This window comes from Eufriesea mexicana, unplaced genomic scaffold, assembly GCF_001483705.2.
Source record: "Eufriesea mexicana isolate 0111107269 unplaced genomic scaffold, ASM148370v2 scaffold3615, whole genome shotgun sequence".
NCBI lineage: Eukaryota > Metazoa > Arthropoda > Insecta > Hymenoptera > Apidae > Eufriesea > Eufriesea mexicana.
In genome coordinates this window covers 621,255-639,854 of record NW_016911641.1, presented here as the reverse complement: position 1 = coordinate 639,854, position 18,600 = coordinate 621,255, and the positions used below count along the sequence as shown (strand labels likewise).

General features: G+C 34.0%; 1 protein-coding gene across 2 annotated transcripts in view; it reads left to right on the top strand.

The window, feature by feature from the left end:
- The window catches only part of Oatp26F (Organic anion transporting polypeptide 26F), a 98,402-nt gene that overhangs the window by 57,271 nt on the left and 22,531 nt on the right, over positions 1-18,600 (top strand). Inside the window, exons 1-6 of one of the 2 annotated variants that reach the window (XM_017905024.1) lie at positions 4,228-4,694; positions 10,042-10,258; positions 14,161-14,329; positions 15,142-15,280; positions 16,487-16,661; positions 17,915-18,017. In XM_017905024.1, the coding sequence (XP_017760513.1) occupies positions 4,671-4,694; positions 10,042-10,258; positions 14,161-14,329; positions 15,142-15,280; positions 16,487-16,661; positions 17,915-18,017 (827 nt within the window). In that variant the 5' untranslated portion in view covers positions 4,228-4,670. Of the gene's footprint in view, positions 1-4,227; positions 4,695-10,041; positions 10,259-14,160; positions 14,330-15,141; positions 15,281-16,486; positions 16,662-17,914; positions 18,018-18,600 lie in introns of those variants that run through there. The other variant, XM_017905022.1, reaches the window with a different exon arrangement.

The window sequence follows — 18,600 nt, the reverse complement described above, 5'->3', positions numbered from 1 at the left end:
TAGTTATTATATATTTTATATAACAGTTATAATTAATATATTCTATAATATAATTAATATAATATAGTATAATATAGTAATTTTGTTAAAAATTTAACTTTTCCAGAATTTAGTGTAATATTTAGATTTTTAATAGTTTATTTCAATTTTAATAGTAGTATATTAATATATAAAATAATTACTATATATATATTACTTAAATTACATAATAACAAGCTACAATATAATAAACTGTAATAAAATAAAATTTCAAACTTCATCACTAAAAGAAACCCAATCACCTACATAATCCATTACCTTCATCCTCCCCTTCATAAGGCTGCCAACAGCTTCGTCAACTCTAATCGATCACCCCAAACCCACTCTCCGATCCACCAAACCCACGTCACTTCAGATCATCCACAGAAGAATCAAGGAACACCTCTCCAAACTCTCCACCACTTCCGAAACCCATAATTAACCACCTGAACCGATCGCATATCCCCACCACCTTACCCCATACCCAACGTAAAATCTCAAACGAACGTTCGATCATCTGAAAAACACAAACTCCTGCATCGAACCTACCTCACTCTCGTCACGAAACCCAAACACGTATATACACCTGGGCGAATGCAAAAGCATACCCCTTCAGAAACGTTTAATCGGTCGCGGGATCAGTGCAATTAACGCGAATTAATGAGTCTTATCAGATGCGGCGAGGCGAAGCGGCTGGTTTTTCGGTCCCAGAGCGAAGCAACAGCTAGTAGGGGCGGTTTCACGGTGTGTCGCGCGTCCACGACGAGGGCGGCTTGGTGGGGGGATCGGTTAAGAGGCGAACAGGGAACCGGAGAACGACGAAGCACGAGTGAAAGGGAGCCAACGAGGATGGTGGGGTGAGGTGGTCGGAGAGGTGGGAGAGAAGGGGTAACCGAGCGTCGAGTGAAAGGAAGGAGCAGGACGGAGGATGTCTGTCGTGGCAGAGTAGCGGCGGTAGTAGCATATACGGCGGTTTAACTCGCGGGGAAAACTCTGAGAGCACGAGCTCGCGATCCTCAGTCGCGTGTGACACGCGGCCTTAGTAGGTGCGCGCTCGGTTTGCTATCCGCGGCGTCTGCATTCTGTGGTCGCGTTGCGCTCGACCGCCCTCAAGGATCTCTCATCGTCTTATATCGCTGGGAAAAGTGAACTTTCGACGTTCCCATTTTGTGTTATTCCCTTTCGAACTTTTGGCCACTGAAAGCAGTGAATATTAGACATCGTTGAGTCTTGTGGAGCAACGTTTCCTATGTTTAACTGGGGAACTCGTGGATATTGTGCGTCTTGGAATTTTATAAATTGAAATTTCGAATTTTTTACTTTGGATCTGATGAATATTGTGAACCTTGGAATTTTATAAACTACTATTTCGAGTTTTTGACTTTGGATCTAATGGGTATTATGGATCTTGAAATTTTGTAAATTGGAATTTTGAGCTTTTAACTTTGGATTTACTGAACATTATGGGCTTCGAAATCTTTTATTTTTACTTTTGTAACTCCTGTTTAAAATTCTTTTTTTTCGTGGTCCTAAAAACTTTGTAATTTATAATTTTGAGTATTTATCTTTGGGTCTGGCGGATTTGTGGATTTTTATTATCTCCAATTTTTAAGTAATAAATTCAAATTTTAATTTATGTTGTGAATTTTCATTATCGAATTTTTGTAAAATGGTGGACCTCGGTATTTGCTTTTTATTTTTAGAATTAATGAATATAATAAACTCTTAGTATCGAATTTTCGAGTATTGAAATGTTGAATTTTTATTTTAAAAATTTATGAGAATATTGTGAATCTTCTAGTATCTTATAGATCCTTAATATTATAAATTTCTACCTACTTTATGAATCCATAAATAATAAATTTAACATTTTTTATACAAAACACAGATAAAAGCTCAAAAATCAAATTTTGTTGATTTAAACTTGACTTTTGGATAACCAGACTAACATAGATCATAGATCTTGGCCGTTCCTTGATCTCATATATCTCAATCACAAATTGATATCAAAATTGATACAAATTTTGAATGCTGCTCATTGTCAAATTTTGTGAAATTATATTTTGCATTTTTATCCACGAGACTAACATACTTTATGAATCATCGATGTTCTCGAATTTATAGATCCAAGCTCAAAATTTTTCTCGTCGAGATTAATAGAGACATCGAATCGTGAGGACTATCAAATTTCGTGAATTTATGTTTCTAATTTTTATTGCCAAGGAAGACAGTGATACGTGGATTCAAGTTTGAAATTCTTGTCAACAGAACCGAAGAGACCGTGGACACTCTTGGATTTTCTGGATTCCAATTTGAAATTTTTATCAGCGAATTTACGAGTGCTGAAAGTGCTCGAATTCAGAAAAGTTTAACGTGATATTGATATTCCATCTTGTGAGTCTCGAAGGAGGACTTTGATCCTGGAAATTTTGAAGATTTCCAAGCACCATTAATTACTCCGATTAAATTAAAATCACGATTCATTACAGAAGATTCAATGTTAAACGTGTTTCAATATTGGAAATTAAAGTGCCAGTCTTTAAGCCTGAAGTTCAATTTATAACAATTTGTGCTTGCAACCTGATATTGCAAATTTTCACAGTGTTTAAGCCTCGGGAAATCGCTGAAAATTAAAAACCATAAGTTATAAACGTTCGAAAATTGCTTGAAAATTAAATATTATATTTATGAATAAATTCTTACGTGTAGATAAGTGGGACTGCAAAGGAGCACAATTAAAACATCAAACGAAGAGAAAAAGCTATAATTAGATAATAAATATTCCTGAAAATTTTCTAAATTTTCTAAAACTAAATTCCTTAATAAATTCAAAATTAAATTTCATTACAGACCAAAAGTCACTATTAATATTCCAAACTCTCGTCCAGTTCAAACAGACAAATAAATAAATAAGAAAATAAATAAAAATGGACCTCGATGCAATAATAAATAGACAAAATTAAAAATTCCTAAATTAAAAATTAAAAAAACCTAATTTCTCCGTACTTTGATAGTATTTTGTCATTAACAAAGCAAGAAACGTCAAGAACCAAGGATACTTGGTCCACCAAGCCTCACCTGGACACCCTCTACCGGACTACGATACGATAATAAATAGACAAAATTAAAAATTTCTAAATTAAAAATTAAAAAACCTAATTTCTGGGTACTTTGATAGTACTTTCCTATTAACAAAGCAAGAAACGTCAAGAACCGAGGATACTTGGTCGACCAAGCCTCACCTGGACACCCTCTACCGGTGACCGAATGCAATCCGGTGATCCAGGATCAGCGAGATCCGTTCGATTGAAGGGCGAAGGTATTACAAACCCTGTTCGAAATTACGAGTCGGCCAAGACGATGAATATTTCATCGTCACCTAGGTGAAACACGGTATAGTTGCTGAACATCCCTGAAAGGATTGACAACGATGCTCGTGACCGAGCCTGATGGAATCTTTCGCGACGTCGCGCCTGTGAGGAGCGTCTCAGGTGAAACTGGAAACGGAAGAGTACCTCGGGTATACTGAAAACTCGATGGAATTCGCGACGAAGAACTATAAAAGCTGTGGAAGCACCCTGGAAACTACGAAAACCATTCAAACTACCGAGAGGTAGAGGTATACCAAAGACGGTATGGGAATGCGCTACAGGAAGTATAGAAGTTATAGAAATATTCTATAGGAACTATAGTGATTATCGAAATATCCCATAGGATCTATAGAAATTATAGGAACATCCAATAGAAAGCACAGAAAAACAGAAATATTCTATAGACCATAGTAGTATACTATAGATACTATAGAAATATCGGAAAAGTACTGCAGAAATTGTAGGACTATAATAAAATACTATAAGAACATGATAAAATATTACCCAAACTATAAAAATACAGTAAATATACATATATGAAGAGTGCTATGAAAAATATGGGAATATGGAATTGCATTACAGAAATTGTATAAATACTGGAATATAGTATAGAAGTCATATATGTTTGTTACAGAAACTATAGAAATATACTATAGTTTCAGGAATTAGTACAGAAACTCCTCGATACTGAAGAACTTTCCTCCCCCACCCCCATAAACCTGTCATCAAATAAAAATCTAAAAGACACTGACACTGCAATCGGTAATTACCATGTTACTAGAAATATTCCCTAGTAAATCTCTAGAAGATCACTAGAAGAGCGCCGGTCGAGGATTCCGCAATTTCGCTGAATATTTGATCCAGGAAACGAAATTAAATGGAAAAATTCGAGATTCGGGGATCTTCGTTGGCCAGACAATAATATTCGTTAGCAGACATAGGGAATATCACGTTCTGTCACGTTCGAATGACAAGCAGGTATTCATACTAACCAGGGTGCCGGAAGTGCCATCCTCGACTTGCACTTTCGCCCACGATGAGGAACGGCCTCGAGGAACGTGACACGGTGGACGACTCGCGATGGAAGCGTTATTTAACGTCGTTCCCCGTGGATTCGTGGCTTCTTTGAGAGAATAGGACCCGGTTGTGGAAGGAACCGGAAGCGGAGAATGCGAGAATCGACCGCGAGGGCGTAGATAGGTCGAACGGTGTGTATCGTTCCGACGCGGTGTTCCCGTTTTATGGTTTCTGCGGGACAGGGCGAAGGAAGAGGCAAGAATCATGAGGGATAAATTTGCATTCAGCGTAAGTGCCCTGGAAATATTGGATTCTGCGTTTATTTTAGGAGCGGAGCGTGACATCGATGCGAGACCATCGATCGGTTAAGGGAAGTTCGAGTAGAGACTGTTGTCGAGGATCGTGCAGGATCGGGAATTAATTATGAAGGCTCGGCGAGAGAGGCTGCTGTTTTATTATAGCCAAGTAGACGAGGAGTATTGGAGAGGGTTCAATGGGTGTCATATTTGGTATCAATGAGGGTGCAGAGTTATTTAATTCGGTGATGCATGGTATTGTTGATAGTATTTGAATAAATTTTTATTTCAGGTTTATGGTAGTTTAAATCATTTTTATAGCATGATTTTGGGGAAGTTTTTAAATCTAAGTATACGTTAGATAATTTTACGTCTTTGTTTATATTTTTTGATAATTTACGTAATTTTGTGTTTTATCTTCTTTCGTTTTATTGGTTGCTGTAGTTGCTAATACAAAGTATCTTTTGAGGGGACGTTCTTTAAATAAGGGGAAAAATTTTGTTTCATGATAGCATTTTCTAAATAGGATGCAGTTCTTTGGAAATTTAAATTATGTAACTATTTAATTTTATTGGCACCAATATTTTCTTTACGTTTCTTTTAGTATCTTAAATATTGAGAAAAATTTTGTTTCGAGATAGCATTTTCTAAATAGGATGCAGTTCTTTGGAAATTTAAATTAAATAATTTTTTAATTTTATTGGCACCAATATTTCCTTTATGTTTTTTTTAGTTTATAAAATATTGAGAAAAATATCATTTCATGATAGCATTTCCGAAATAGAATCCAGTTCTTTAGAAATTTAAATTATGTAATTTTTTTATTTTATTGGCTCCAATATTTTCTTTAAATTTCTTTTAGTTTTTTAAATATTGGGAAAAATTTTGATTCGTGATAACATTTTCTAAACAGGATGTAGCTCTATGGTATTTTAAATTAAGTAATTTTTTAATTTTATTGGCATCAATATTTTCTTTAAATTTCTTTCAGTTTTTTGAATATTGAGAAAAATATCGTTTCGTTGTAGCATTTCCGAAATAGAATCCAGTTCTTTAGAAATTTAAATTATGTAATTTTTTTATTTTATTGGCTCCAATATTTTCTTTAAATTTCTTTTAGTTTTTTAAATATTGAGAAAAATTTTGATTCGTGATAGCATTTTCTAAATAGGATGAAGTTCTTCGGTAATTTAAATTATGTACCATTTAATAATTTTTTAATTTCATTGTCTGGAATATTTTGTGGTACAAAGTATTTTTTAAAAGGACGTTTTTAAAATATTCTGAAGAATTTTATTCCATGATAACGTTTTGTAAATAGGATGCAGTTCCTTCGTAATTTAAATTATGTAATTCTTATATTTTTAAATTCCATTGGCAGAATAACTTTCTGATACAAAGAATTGTTTGAAAAGAAATTTTCTAATTTTCTAATTTCTTAATGTATATTTGATTAAAATCGAAATTTTTCATATATTTAATAATATTATATTCTTGTCTATTTATCTATAATTTATTACAAAATTAACGGATCAAGGTGTCCCTAACGCCAATACAAAATAAAATTATAATATTACTAGATTTTATTGAGGAAATAAATTTTCTCAAACTTCTAAATATTGAAAGAAAATTTCTTCGAATACCAAAATGCAACACTGTCATCTAGCTCCTTCAATATTCATTTATTTAAAGATTCATAAATCACGGATTTTGTATATTTCTCTAATTACATAAATTAATAGACTCGTTTAATTATTTTAGAATACAAACTGTGTTGCAAAATTTCCCATTTACGTTAAAAATTCTTGACTGACGTGTCCGAAATCATAGAGGTGATGAATATTCTAAATTTCTCGAAAACGGTTCTATAATTCCGTTCACTACCTAGTTTATTCTATAAATATTTCATGAGTGATAGATTTATATCCTTATTATCTGCACCCGCCATCTTTCTCAAATTTACTGTAACGGGAACTAGCAAACAAAGAGTACATTAGTGGCTTATAGTATCCTATCTAGAATTTCGGTAGTTTATGAGCTACCAAAAACACTATACTCATTACTCAAACAATTATATATAAATAGTTAACAAAATTAAAATCAATAATTAACGTATTTAAAACAACGAAAATACAGGGTGTCCCAAAAGCGTATACACACTTTAATATTTTATTCTTTCTAATTTATTCTTTCTTTTCTAGGTACAACTCATTTAAAATAATGACTGATCTTAGACTAGACTTTGAAAAACGTAAATATGTTTTAAAGTGCTACCATAAGTGTGAAGACATACTGAAAGTGCAAACACGGTATATATATTGTGATAATCACACAAGGTGTATATATATTTTTTTGGGACACCCAGTATAATATATCACAATATCATTACATGGTATGCATAATTAATAATAATTAAGAATGCTATGATAAAAGAAAAAGAAAAAAGAATATATAGTTACATTTTTATCTCACTAGAAATTACTATTAATTTTACCAAAAACAGCAATAATTGAGGTATTCCCAAACCAAAATGATCAATACCTTTTAAAATTTTCAAAAGTTCAATACTAAAATGCTTGACTGATACTTATTGACTGATATTTTTCATAATTAAAATAACTTTCTGAATTTAATTAATTTATTTCAAACGAACGATTAAAATAAATTATTATACAAACAAAAAGTCTAAAATCAGTCATTTGGACTGTTTTAATATTATTATTATTTTACCTTATTATTTTATTATTTTTATATTGTCGTTATTAATCACTATACTTCCAAATTTTCCTCGAACAACGTTTAAACGTAATTATATCAATATTACAATACTGTTATTACAATCAGTAAAATCAGTCATTTGGACTGTTTTAATATTATTATTATTATATTATCGTTGTTAAATAATATATTTCCAAATTTTCCTCCAGCAACGTTTAAACATAGTTACATCAATATTACCATCCTGTTATTAGAATCAGTGAAATCAGTCATTTGGACTGTTTTAATATTATTATTATTATATTATCGTTGTTAAATAATATATTTCCAAATTTTCCTCCAGCAACGTTTAAACATAATTACATCAATATTACCATACTATTATTAGAATCAGTAAAATCAGTCATTTGGACTGTTTTAATATTATTATTATTTTATCTTATTATTTTACTGTTATTATATTATCGTTATTAAACGCTATACTTCCGAATTTTCCTCCAGCAACGTTTAAACGTAATTACATCATTACCATACTGTTATTGCAATCAGTAATAATGATATTACAATTAATTTCAATAAATTAATATATTACAGTTGGTTCTCGATAAATTAATATAATACAATCCAGGAAAATATTCGTCGATAATTCGAAAGAAAATTCGCGGGTAACCCGAGCTCGCTTATGGCAGCCAGCATGCAACCGGTTTCTCGATTTCGCGCAACTATTTGGCAGTGTTAATTACCGGCCGAATGAAAAACGAGCCATTGCGTGAAGCGTAATAATGTAAAACGTTAGGATCACGATATAGCATAAATTAAACCCTCGTTACGAGACGGTATGAGTTACTCGACGCGACGCGACGCGTTGCTCCCGCGGAGGCAAAAGCCAATAATTAAACCCGATGCGGGGGAATATTGTAAAGATGTATTTATTCGGTACACATCGCGCAATTTCCGATAGCTAATAATTCGACGTGCACATATTTACAATTTTCACTCCTTCCGCCCAGATCTATTTACGTGCGATCGTGCGATCCAATCATCTTCCGCTTCTGCGCACGGTCGATCGGTGAAAATCGCGAGTTTTCACAAATTCCCGATTTTTAGAGTACCAACCATTATTATTCTCACCTTCTTTCGTTTATTTTTGGGAAAATTGGTAGAGATGGAAAGGTTTCGAAATTGAACAATTAATTCGGAGAAATATTGTTATGGGGAGTAGGTGATACAAATTTTGTATATAAAATTTATTATTTGTGTTTAAAATTGTAATATTTATGAATGTGTAATAGTAATAAAATTAAAATCTTTAAATGAAATTAAAAATTCAAATTTTAACATTTTTAATAAAAAAGGTTTCTTATGGATATCATTAATTATGGTTTCCGTTTAATAAGTAATATAATTTAATATATATATAGTATCATATATATATAATCTATTATTATTACCATTGTAGGTGTCTCTCATACGTATCAAATTATTGGAGATATAATTTCAATAATTTTAGGAATTTATATATTAAATTTTGCATATGTATTGTGTAAAAATAAAATCGAGGAAATTAAAAAATACTTTTTCCAAATTACTATAAATTCGATAATTTTAGAAATTCAGTCATTAAATTTTGCACATGCATTTTTAAAAGTCTATCATTTAACAAAAAGGTTAATAAAAATAAATTTTTCAAAAATCCTACACTAAACATCGAATACTTCTTTTCTTAAAACTTCCACAAATAAAATTTCTCTGAGTATCTACAAAACGAATAAATTTTTCAAAAATTCCCTTTTTAAATGATTTTACAAATTAAAAAAAACTCTTTTTCCAAATTATTATGAATTCGATAATTTTAGAAATTCAGTCATTAAATTTTGCACATGCATTTTTAAAAGTCTATCATTTAACAAAAAGGTTAATAAAAATAAATTTTTCAAAAATCCTACACTAAACATCGAATACTTCTTTTCTTAAAACTTTTACAATAAAATTTCTCTGAGTATCTACAAAACGAATAAATTTTTCAAAAATTACCTTTTTAAATGATTTTACAAATTAAAAAAAACTCTTTTTCCAAATTATTATAAATTCGATAATTTTAGAAAGAAATTTAGTCATTAAATTTTGCATATGCATTTTTAAAAGTCCATCATTTAACAAAAAGGTTAATAAAAATAAATTTTTCAAAAATCCTACACTAAACATCGAATACTTCTTTTCCCAAAACTTCCATAAATCAAATTTCTTTAGGTATCCGCATATAAATAAATTTTTCAAAAATTCCTTTTCTATATGATTCTACAAATTATCCACGAATTCATTTAATTTCAAAATCTCTTTTTTAATGACTTGCGATAATATAACGTTTTCAAAAACGAAGCTCGAAATAGAAATTTGAGAAAGAAAATATGTCATTATTCTCGAAAGCGATCCTCGACGACCCAAAACCGAATGATTTCTACTGTCCAACCAAGCACCCATGGTCCATCTCTAACTGGCCAAATGGGAGATATAGAGAACGCGTTCACCGTCGATTTCACCTATTATTATCATACATATTACCCCGCATTAATCATCCTGATTCGATTCTGACCGTGTCAACTGGATAATGTGATTTACAGTCGGGGGTGCCGGACATGCACGAGACCCTGTCCAGTTTTTCGGAACAGTTCAGGGACGGGCCGACGAAACCGGAAATAAAGCCGGAAACAGCCAAGGAGTCGGAGAGCACCGAGGAGCCGAAGTGCGGTTGGTTCTGGTTCAGGCCAATGTACCTGCAGAGATTTCGAACCGCGAAATGGGCGCTTTTCTGGTTGTGCTGGACGGGCGCGATACAAGGTACGTAATTTAATTTTAATCCTTTATTAAATCTATATTCGATAGGATCTTCGGCACTCCGGCTGATTCGAAGCTCGAAAAACGAGTGAAACTAAGTTTAGTTAGAGATCAAGGCATAGTCTTGGAAATGAGAAAGGAAATTTTTGTAATTTCGGAAATATTTCGAAAATTTATTGCACGGATCTTTGGGAGAACGATAGTTTCGCAATTTAACCCCCAAAAAGGAAAGATTGGAAAAAATACTTAAAAAACAATGTAAATCAAATTCTAGGAAATTATAAGTAATCTCAATAAAATATCAGGAAAGATAGGTTAAGTATCTACAATAGTTAAATTAACTCAAAAAAGGAAAGATTGGAAAGAATATTTTTAAAAAATTTTGATCAAATTTTCGAAAATTATAAATAACCTCAATAAAGAATCAGGAAAGATAGGTTAAGTATCTACAATAGGCAATTTAACCTAAAAAAGGAAAGATTGGAAAAAGTATTTTTAAAAAAATTTTAATCAAATTGTAGGAAATTATAAATAATGTTGATACAAATCAGGAAAGGTAGGTTAAGTTTCTACAATAGGCAATTTAACCTATGAAAGGAAAGATTGGAAAAAATATTTTTTAAAAATTTTAATCAAATTCTACGAAATTATAAATAATCTTAATACAAATCAGGAAAGGTAGATTATGTTTCTACAATAGTATCATGGAAATTAAAAACAGGAAAGTTTTTTAAATATTTGTTAAAATCCCAGTGCTAAGCTCTCAATGAGAAAGGAACTAAATTATCCCTATATATCTAGCTTATTTTCTAACCAAATCTCGTGAAACACGAGCGCGGGAACAGTGAAGTAAATTAAATTTCCCCAATCATTTATATCAATTCCCCGACATCAGGTTACACATTTTAATAGTTCTCGCAAAACGCGAAAGGTAGCGCGCCAGGCACAGCGAGGCCAGTGCAGCGTGCTTTGTAATCAGCCGCCACAAGCGCGTCAAACATTCCGGCACAATAAACCGCATGTCCACGAGCGACGTATCGAAAAGCGGCAGTCGATCGACCTCTCAAACCCCGTCGATCATGAACGCGACATTACCCAGCACGACCGTCAGTCATCGAAACAACGATATGTATTTCGCCTGCAAACAAATCTCCGTTGATTTTTCCTCATAATCCGGCTCCCGCGCCCGTACACCGAGTTTACATGCACACGCGCGCCACCTGATTGACTTCGATATCGCCGTTTGGCGTTACTAATAGCCGTGCATTCGAATGCAATTTCGAAGCTTTCACGGTGCCACGAGGGGGTCAGGAAAGAGGTGGGGTGGCCGACGGTGACTGACGATAACCGGAAATCGAGTTTTCCGGGCCGGTGGCAGGAGGTTGACGCGCCACAGGCGAGGGACGTCGTCGAAAGGAGAGCGATCGAGTCGAAAAGGGACTACAGTCACGTTGGCGGGACGAAGATCGTCGACGCTGTGGCTGGCAGGAGTGGGGACGGCGCAGCGGAGGTGGGGGAACGCGGTGGTGGGAGAAAGGAGCGCACACGGAGTCGCGCTGGGTACTTGGTTTAAATAAGTTTGTTCGTTCCCCTTGGACGGGACGCGACAAAAGAAATCGTCCTGTGGAGGTTCGTGCCTTCTCCAGGCCCAATGGGATTGAACAAATTGCTGGACAATGGAGCCGGCAATCGTCTATATAAGTCGGGAATGTAAGCAAGTACGTGGCTAATGCGAGCTTACGTGGATCCCGTTTGCTCGTGCTGCGTGACGCCAGCACGACCGGAAGCGAGAGAATCGGCCGGCAGCTGGAGAAACAAATTGTCCACACCGCACGACCAGTCGCGCACCAGCTTTAATTAAAATTCTCCTATTAGCGATACAATGGGAAACGAAGGTGGTTCATTTTCCGGGTAGACAGACGTTGCTTCTCGCTCGCCCTCACCGTGCTAACTCGAGCCGTGGACAGTGGGAGTGGGGGTAACGACTCGCACGTCACTTAATTGCTTGTGGCGCGGTTTGAATTTCTTTGCACGCGTTTGCAAGGTTTCTAGCAGCAACTGAGGTGGCGTTGGGATCGCGAGTAGACATACAGGGGAGCGTTTAAGGTTAACGTGTTTAGAATGACAAGGAATCTTTTATGAGCTGTTGGGTAGCTTGGTTGGGTTGTTGGTTTGAAATATAATTATAGGGTGTTGAAGAAGTTTAATTTTTTTTTTGTTACTTTTATTATATATTGATTATTAAATTTAGTCGGTTAATGAAATGATTGAATAGACATAGAAGTAAAATACTTATTTTGTTTCGTATATTGATTTAGAAGATTCATGTGAGGTTTTGAGAGAAAAGAATGTTTGTTAATTATTGAATTTAGTTAGCCAGTGAAATATAACACGTATAAAAGTGCATATACCACCTATCAAACTATCCAGCTCAGATTTCCCGTTCAAAAGCCAAAAATCATTTTCTACGAAGGAAAATCCAACTTTTTCTTCAAATTTCCATCACCATGCCCGTAATAACCCGTTAAAGGACCCCAGGGCGTCCAGAGCCGTTCGTGGAGTCGAATAACTGTAATCCCAGAGAAACACAATCGTCAATAGGAAGCCGTGGAGGGAAAATCCCGTGCTGAGGGCGCCACAGTCGAGCTGATCTCCGAGAGAAGATTCATTTTTGCAATTGTCAGAGATGGTTGAACGCTTTTGTCAGACGATACTGCGCGCCAGTGGCCCTGGTTCGTAATTCGACGCCCTGTCAGCGCCTGTTTGCAGCTTCCAACGAACGAACACTGCAGCCACCGTGCGATTCAGAGGGCGATTAGCGCCGTGTATATTCGTGAGAAAGAAGTGTTTAATAGATTTACGTTCGAGAGAGCGATTTCTTGGAGGGTGAGCAGACACCGGGTTTGAGGGGAGGCCTGATTGAATTAGTCTAACCCCTTCTGGTTCGTTTACACGCGCGGCGCGGATTCGAGGATCCGACACATGCAGATCAGTGATCGACGTTGCGAATTTCAGAAGCGGGCCAGGAAATCGAGGTATTATTAAGATGCCCGAGTATTATTCTCGACCGAACGCTTTCCTGATTATTTAATTCGGTTGAAATCGATGCAGAGAAGAAATACTATCGATTGTACAACTCGAGGGCGAAAAATAACGTGGCATAGAACGGTACTGTGTCAATCGGTTAATGGATTGACGTGGAGTTTCCATTCTTGGAGCTAATTGTAAAAATAGCGAATAATAAATGACGAAATGGTAAACTTGGTGGTGATGTAGACCGCTCCTAAGAATAAATTGAAATATTTGAAACAATAGTATACACAGCAAGAAGTAAGTCTCAAAATGATATAAATAAAATTAGAAAATAATTTAATAATAATTTATAATATTTATAATAAACTTGCAATATTGGTGGATTACAGAAATATTTGAAAACGTTGTATAATATTAGTCAGAATCGTCATTAATTAGAAAGTAAGGAGTTCTAATATACTTAACTCACTAGCGCCACCACGGCTCGCATCTACAATGAACTTACAATAAATATCTGAAGAACTTCGATAAATTAATGTCATAAAATAATCTATAGACATTGTCCTACGACTATTGGTACTATTTTAATGTTATTATTAATATCATTTTTAAGGATCGTCATCATTCTTGACATTTAACCCACTAACAACAAGCATTCTGAATTAATAACCATTATCACACACTTTACCTAATCTATAGACATTATCCATTCATAAAAGCAAACATCCGCCTAATCGACCAACCCTAAACGATAATTGGAGACAGCATCGATTATTCCATTACCAGAATGGAACTCATTCAATCCTCCATTTTCCATCACTGAGTCGATCAAAAACTTCTCACACGCCATAAACCAATTTAATTTCTTTCAGGTATGGTGGTGAACGGTTTCGTGAACGTGGTGATAACAACCATAGAAAGGAGATTCGGCCTGAGGTCGTCGCAAACCGGCCTCATAGCAGGCGGATACGACATAGCTAGTTTCCTTATCCTCGTCCCAGTGAGCTACTTGGGTGGACGCTCGAAAGCTTCGAAACCGAGGTACATATATGTACATACACGTCTGTATATATACATGCATATAAGCCATTGTCCTGCCTATTAATATTAATATCGATATCGGTTCACCCCGACAGTTCTCATAAATATTAATCCTAACGTCAGCCGGTCCAACAGTATCGGCGTTAATCTCCATTTTGTTCCTTCGCTTCGACACTCCCTGACCCTATGCTGCATAGGCTGGATCCTTAATCGATAATTGATAACACTTGGAAGCAGCTAAACAACGTTATTTTCGGGTTGAAGTTGGAACATGAATATTTATATCCTAGGGATCCCTAGAAAGTTCGCCTGGTCTTCCTAACTAGGGAGTAATGACGAGTCTTATGTTAGTTTTCGTGGTTTTGTTAAGTTTGTCTAATTGATTATGGATGCTGCTTTATTTAACTTTTGTTCTTCGATTTTGAGAAAATTTTAGTTTTAATTAGTCAGTAACTAATTTGTTACTATTACCAAGTTACTAGTTTTATCGTGGATGGAAAATAAATATGTACAGGGTGTAAAAAAAGTTAGTTTTTAATTGAATATGCCTCCTATATTTTCTATTTAAGTGTATTCTGACTATATTTCCTATCTTTCTAATTATTATTATTTTCTAATTATTATCTTTTCCCTAATTTTCATTAATTTGAGAATTTTAATATGAGTATAGTAGAGAAATGACTAATCAAGGGATCAGAGGAACTTTCTGGGATATCTATTAAGCATATATGTCAGAACTGAAAAGAATTACATCTTTGAAATGAAGGATGTCAACATTTTTGGATCATAGTGATTTTATTTTTGCTTGTTAGGTACATAGGCATAGGTGTTCTAGTCTTAGGCTTAGGAAGTCTGCTCTTCGCGTCTCCTCACTATATTGCTGGACCATACAGAGGAGGCCAGCAGTCGGAGAACATATGCCAGAGGGTGACAAACACATCGTCTCGTTCGGTAAATAATTTTAAGGAACTATTAATTAATCCGACATATTAAAGAACAGTGAACCTAGCTGACACTTCTTACTTTCTTGGATTTAGTTAAAAGCTTCAAACTAATTTTTGAAAATGTAAATAGAAGTAAATAACGATAATAATAATTCGTCTGTTAATACAATAATTATATTACTCGAGACTCATTTACAGGAAGACATAAGCCCCTGTATTTGGTGTTTGAAGAAGAAAAATTCAACTAGGGGTTTATAATCTTTCTATCATACAATTCATGTTTTATAATTGAGTATCATTAACAGTGGAATGTGAAATGAAAATTTTCTTTTATTAATTTTCAATGCTTTGCTGAATAGGAGAAATTCACATATATAATATAAGCTGGTAATACTAATAATATTATTAATAATTAGTAGTATATGTTAGTATTAATATTAGTGCACTGTCAACAATATTAGTATTAATAGAATAATGATATGAATTTGCAGATCAGTTTATATCCATAAAGACTATCATGGGTGATATTTTACTAATAATATAAATATTATACTAATATTATACTATTACACTTATAATAAATAATACACTATTACTTAAAAAATAGCATATAATACTTTGCACTAAATGGGCAAAATTCCACCCCATGTTATACTCAATAACATACATATATAATATAAACTAGTAATACTAATAATGTTATTATTAATTAGTAGTATATATCAGTATTAATATTAGTACACTAACAATAATATTAATATTAATAGAATAATAATATGAATTTGCAGAACAGTTTATAAACTTAAGGACTATAATGGAAATCATATTATAGAAACTCCTTTAATAATATAAATATTACACTAATGTTATATTATTACACTTATAATAAATAATACAGTATTATTTAATAAATAACGTATAATACTTTGCACTAAAAGAAAAGAAAATATAATAGGTATAAGAATAAATTTCTAAAGAAATCCTTAACCCCACAAGTTCAAAGGTACGACCCTGCTAAAAAAGGAATGTCCAATTAATAAAATCAACGAGACCATAGAGTAGATACCACAGGTTTCTCATCAAATTTTGACAAAGAGTTTTAAATATTTCAAAACGAAAGGTCAGAGGTATACGTGACACTGTCATTTATAGCACCTGTCCTGATTTTCTAATTAAATTACTCCCATTTCGCTTGTGTATCTTCGTCACCTAGCTGTCCTGCAACGGGTCCGCGGGCCAAGTGGATCAGGAACCATACAGCGGGTTGTACTTAACTATCTTCCTCATGGCTCAACTCCTGCACGGCGCTGGCTCCGCCCCCTTTTATACCCTCGGAGTTACGTTCATAGACGAGAACGTGTCGAAGAAGATGTCCTCTGTGTATGTAGGTAAGAAGCTAAGATCTTTTTTATTTTTACTTTTCCCGACTGTGGAAGCTTCTGTTACAAGAACAGAGTTATAACGCAGAAGATGTGAATCTGGGGACGGGGTCAAGTCGAATTAAATTAAATATTGTGCGACGAAAGCTTTCTTTGGGAATTACTATATTTTATTGTAATGCTAGTTATCGTGTGTTTCAAATTTTTAGTATTATTGAAGGGGGAAATTAGGGACCATTTTTGGTGCCATATGGCACCATTTAAGGTGACACTTTTGGTGCTATTTTAGGTACCATTCTAGGTGCTATTTTTGGTACCATTTTGGTACCATTTTTGTGTCATTTTTGTGCCATATTGGTACCATTATAGGTGACATTTTTTGTGCTATTTTAGGTACCATTCTAGGTGCTATTTTTGGTACCATTTTGGTGCCATCTTTGGTGCCATCTTCGGTACCATTTTAGTGCCATCTTTGGTACCATTTTGGTGCCATTTTTTGTACCATTTTGGTGCCATCTTTGGTGCCATCTTTGGTGCCATCTTTGGTACCATTTTAGTGCCATCTTTGGTACCATTTTAGTACCATGTTTGGTACCATTTTGTTGCCATTTTTTTATATCATTTTGGTGCCATCTTTGGTACCATTTTGGTGCCATTTTTTGTACCATTTTGGTGCCATCTTTGGTGCCATCTTCGGTGCCATCTTTGGTGCCATTTTCGGTGCCATCTTTGGTACCATTTTAGTGCCATCTTTGGTACCATTTTAGTACCATCTTTGGTACCATTTTGTTGCCATTTTTTTATATCATTTTGGTGCCATCTTTGGTACCATTTTGGTACCTTTTTTGGTACCATTTTGTTGTCATTTTAGTGCCATTTTTGTGACATTCCTAGTGCTATTTTAGTACCACTTTAAACATTTCGAGTATTAGAATTAGTATTAGTAGAATACTAGTGTTTGAGTAAATTTTTAATATTACGATTATAGTAATTAAAATTAAGTACCATTTTAGGTACCATTTTAAAATCCATTTAGAAAAATAGACGAGTGATATTTAAAAATTCAGTCGTTGATTTACCCCAGGAAAATGTAATATCGTAAGTTTAAAAATTTGAAAACGATCGCAATACAGAAACGAAATGATAGAATTTAGTAATAAAAATAAGTGACGAAAAATTATGGCAGGAAATTAATGTTAATCACAAAACTTTCTGAGATTTTTAAAATGGCATTAAAAGGTTGAATACCTTCTTCTGTCCAGGAATTTTCTACACAATGGCCATAATAGGGCCTGCGTTAGGCTACGTGGTCGGAGGCGAATTGCTGAAGCTGTACACAGATTTTATCACCGTGGATCCGTCAGAGTGAGTCTGAATACAAATGTTCACAGTCACACTAACGCTATGCATGGTATGCCTGTTAAAGTAGCTTAGAAATGATTTCATGGAAACGACGATTAATGAAACTCGAAAATTTTTTCGGATAGACGTACATCAGTGGTACGAAAAATATTTTCGAATATGAGAATGAAATTTTTGTACGAATTATGTTACGCATAAAGGCTTCTAAGAATACATGAACACCACGACTAATTAAAATTCGAACGAGATTCGAAATGCATGAATTTTTCATATCCCGGAAAGCTGAAAAATAAATGAGAGAAAGATAGGTTATGTATTAAGAGTATCAATTAATAGTAATCTCGGTAGTTTGAAATTATTCATTGAATAACTATAACTTCAATTTCACTACGATCTGTGAGTATAATTACGATAATTACACGCATGTTAAGATTCCAAAAAGGATAATACAAGATAAAATATTACTTCCTGTTGGAAAATATCTTTCATCACGAAAATAATGCAGAGTTACAGTTAAACAATTCTTTTCTGTAATTAGAAAATTGTTAAATAGCATTTTTCAAAATAATAATAATATATTAATGAT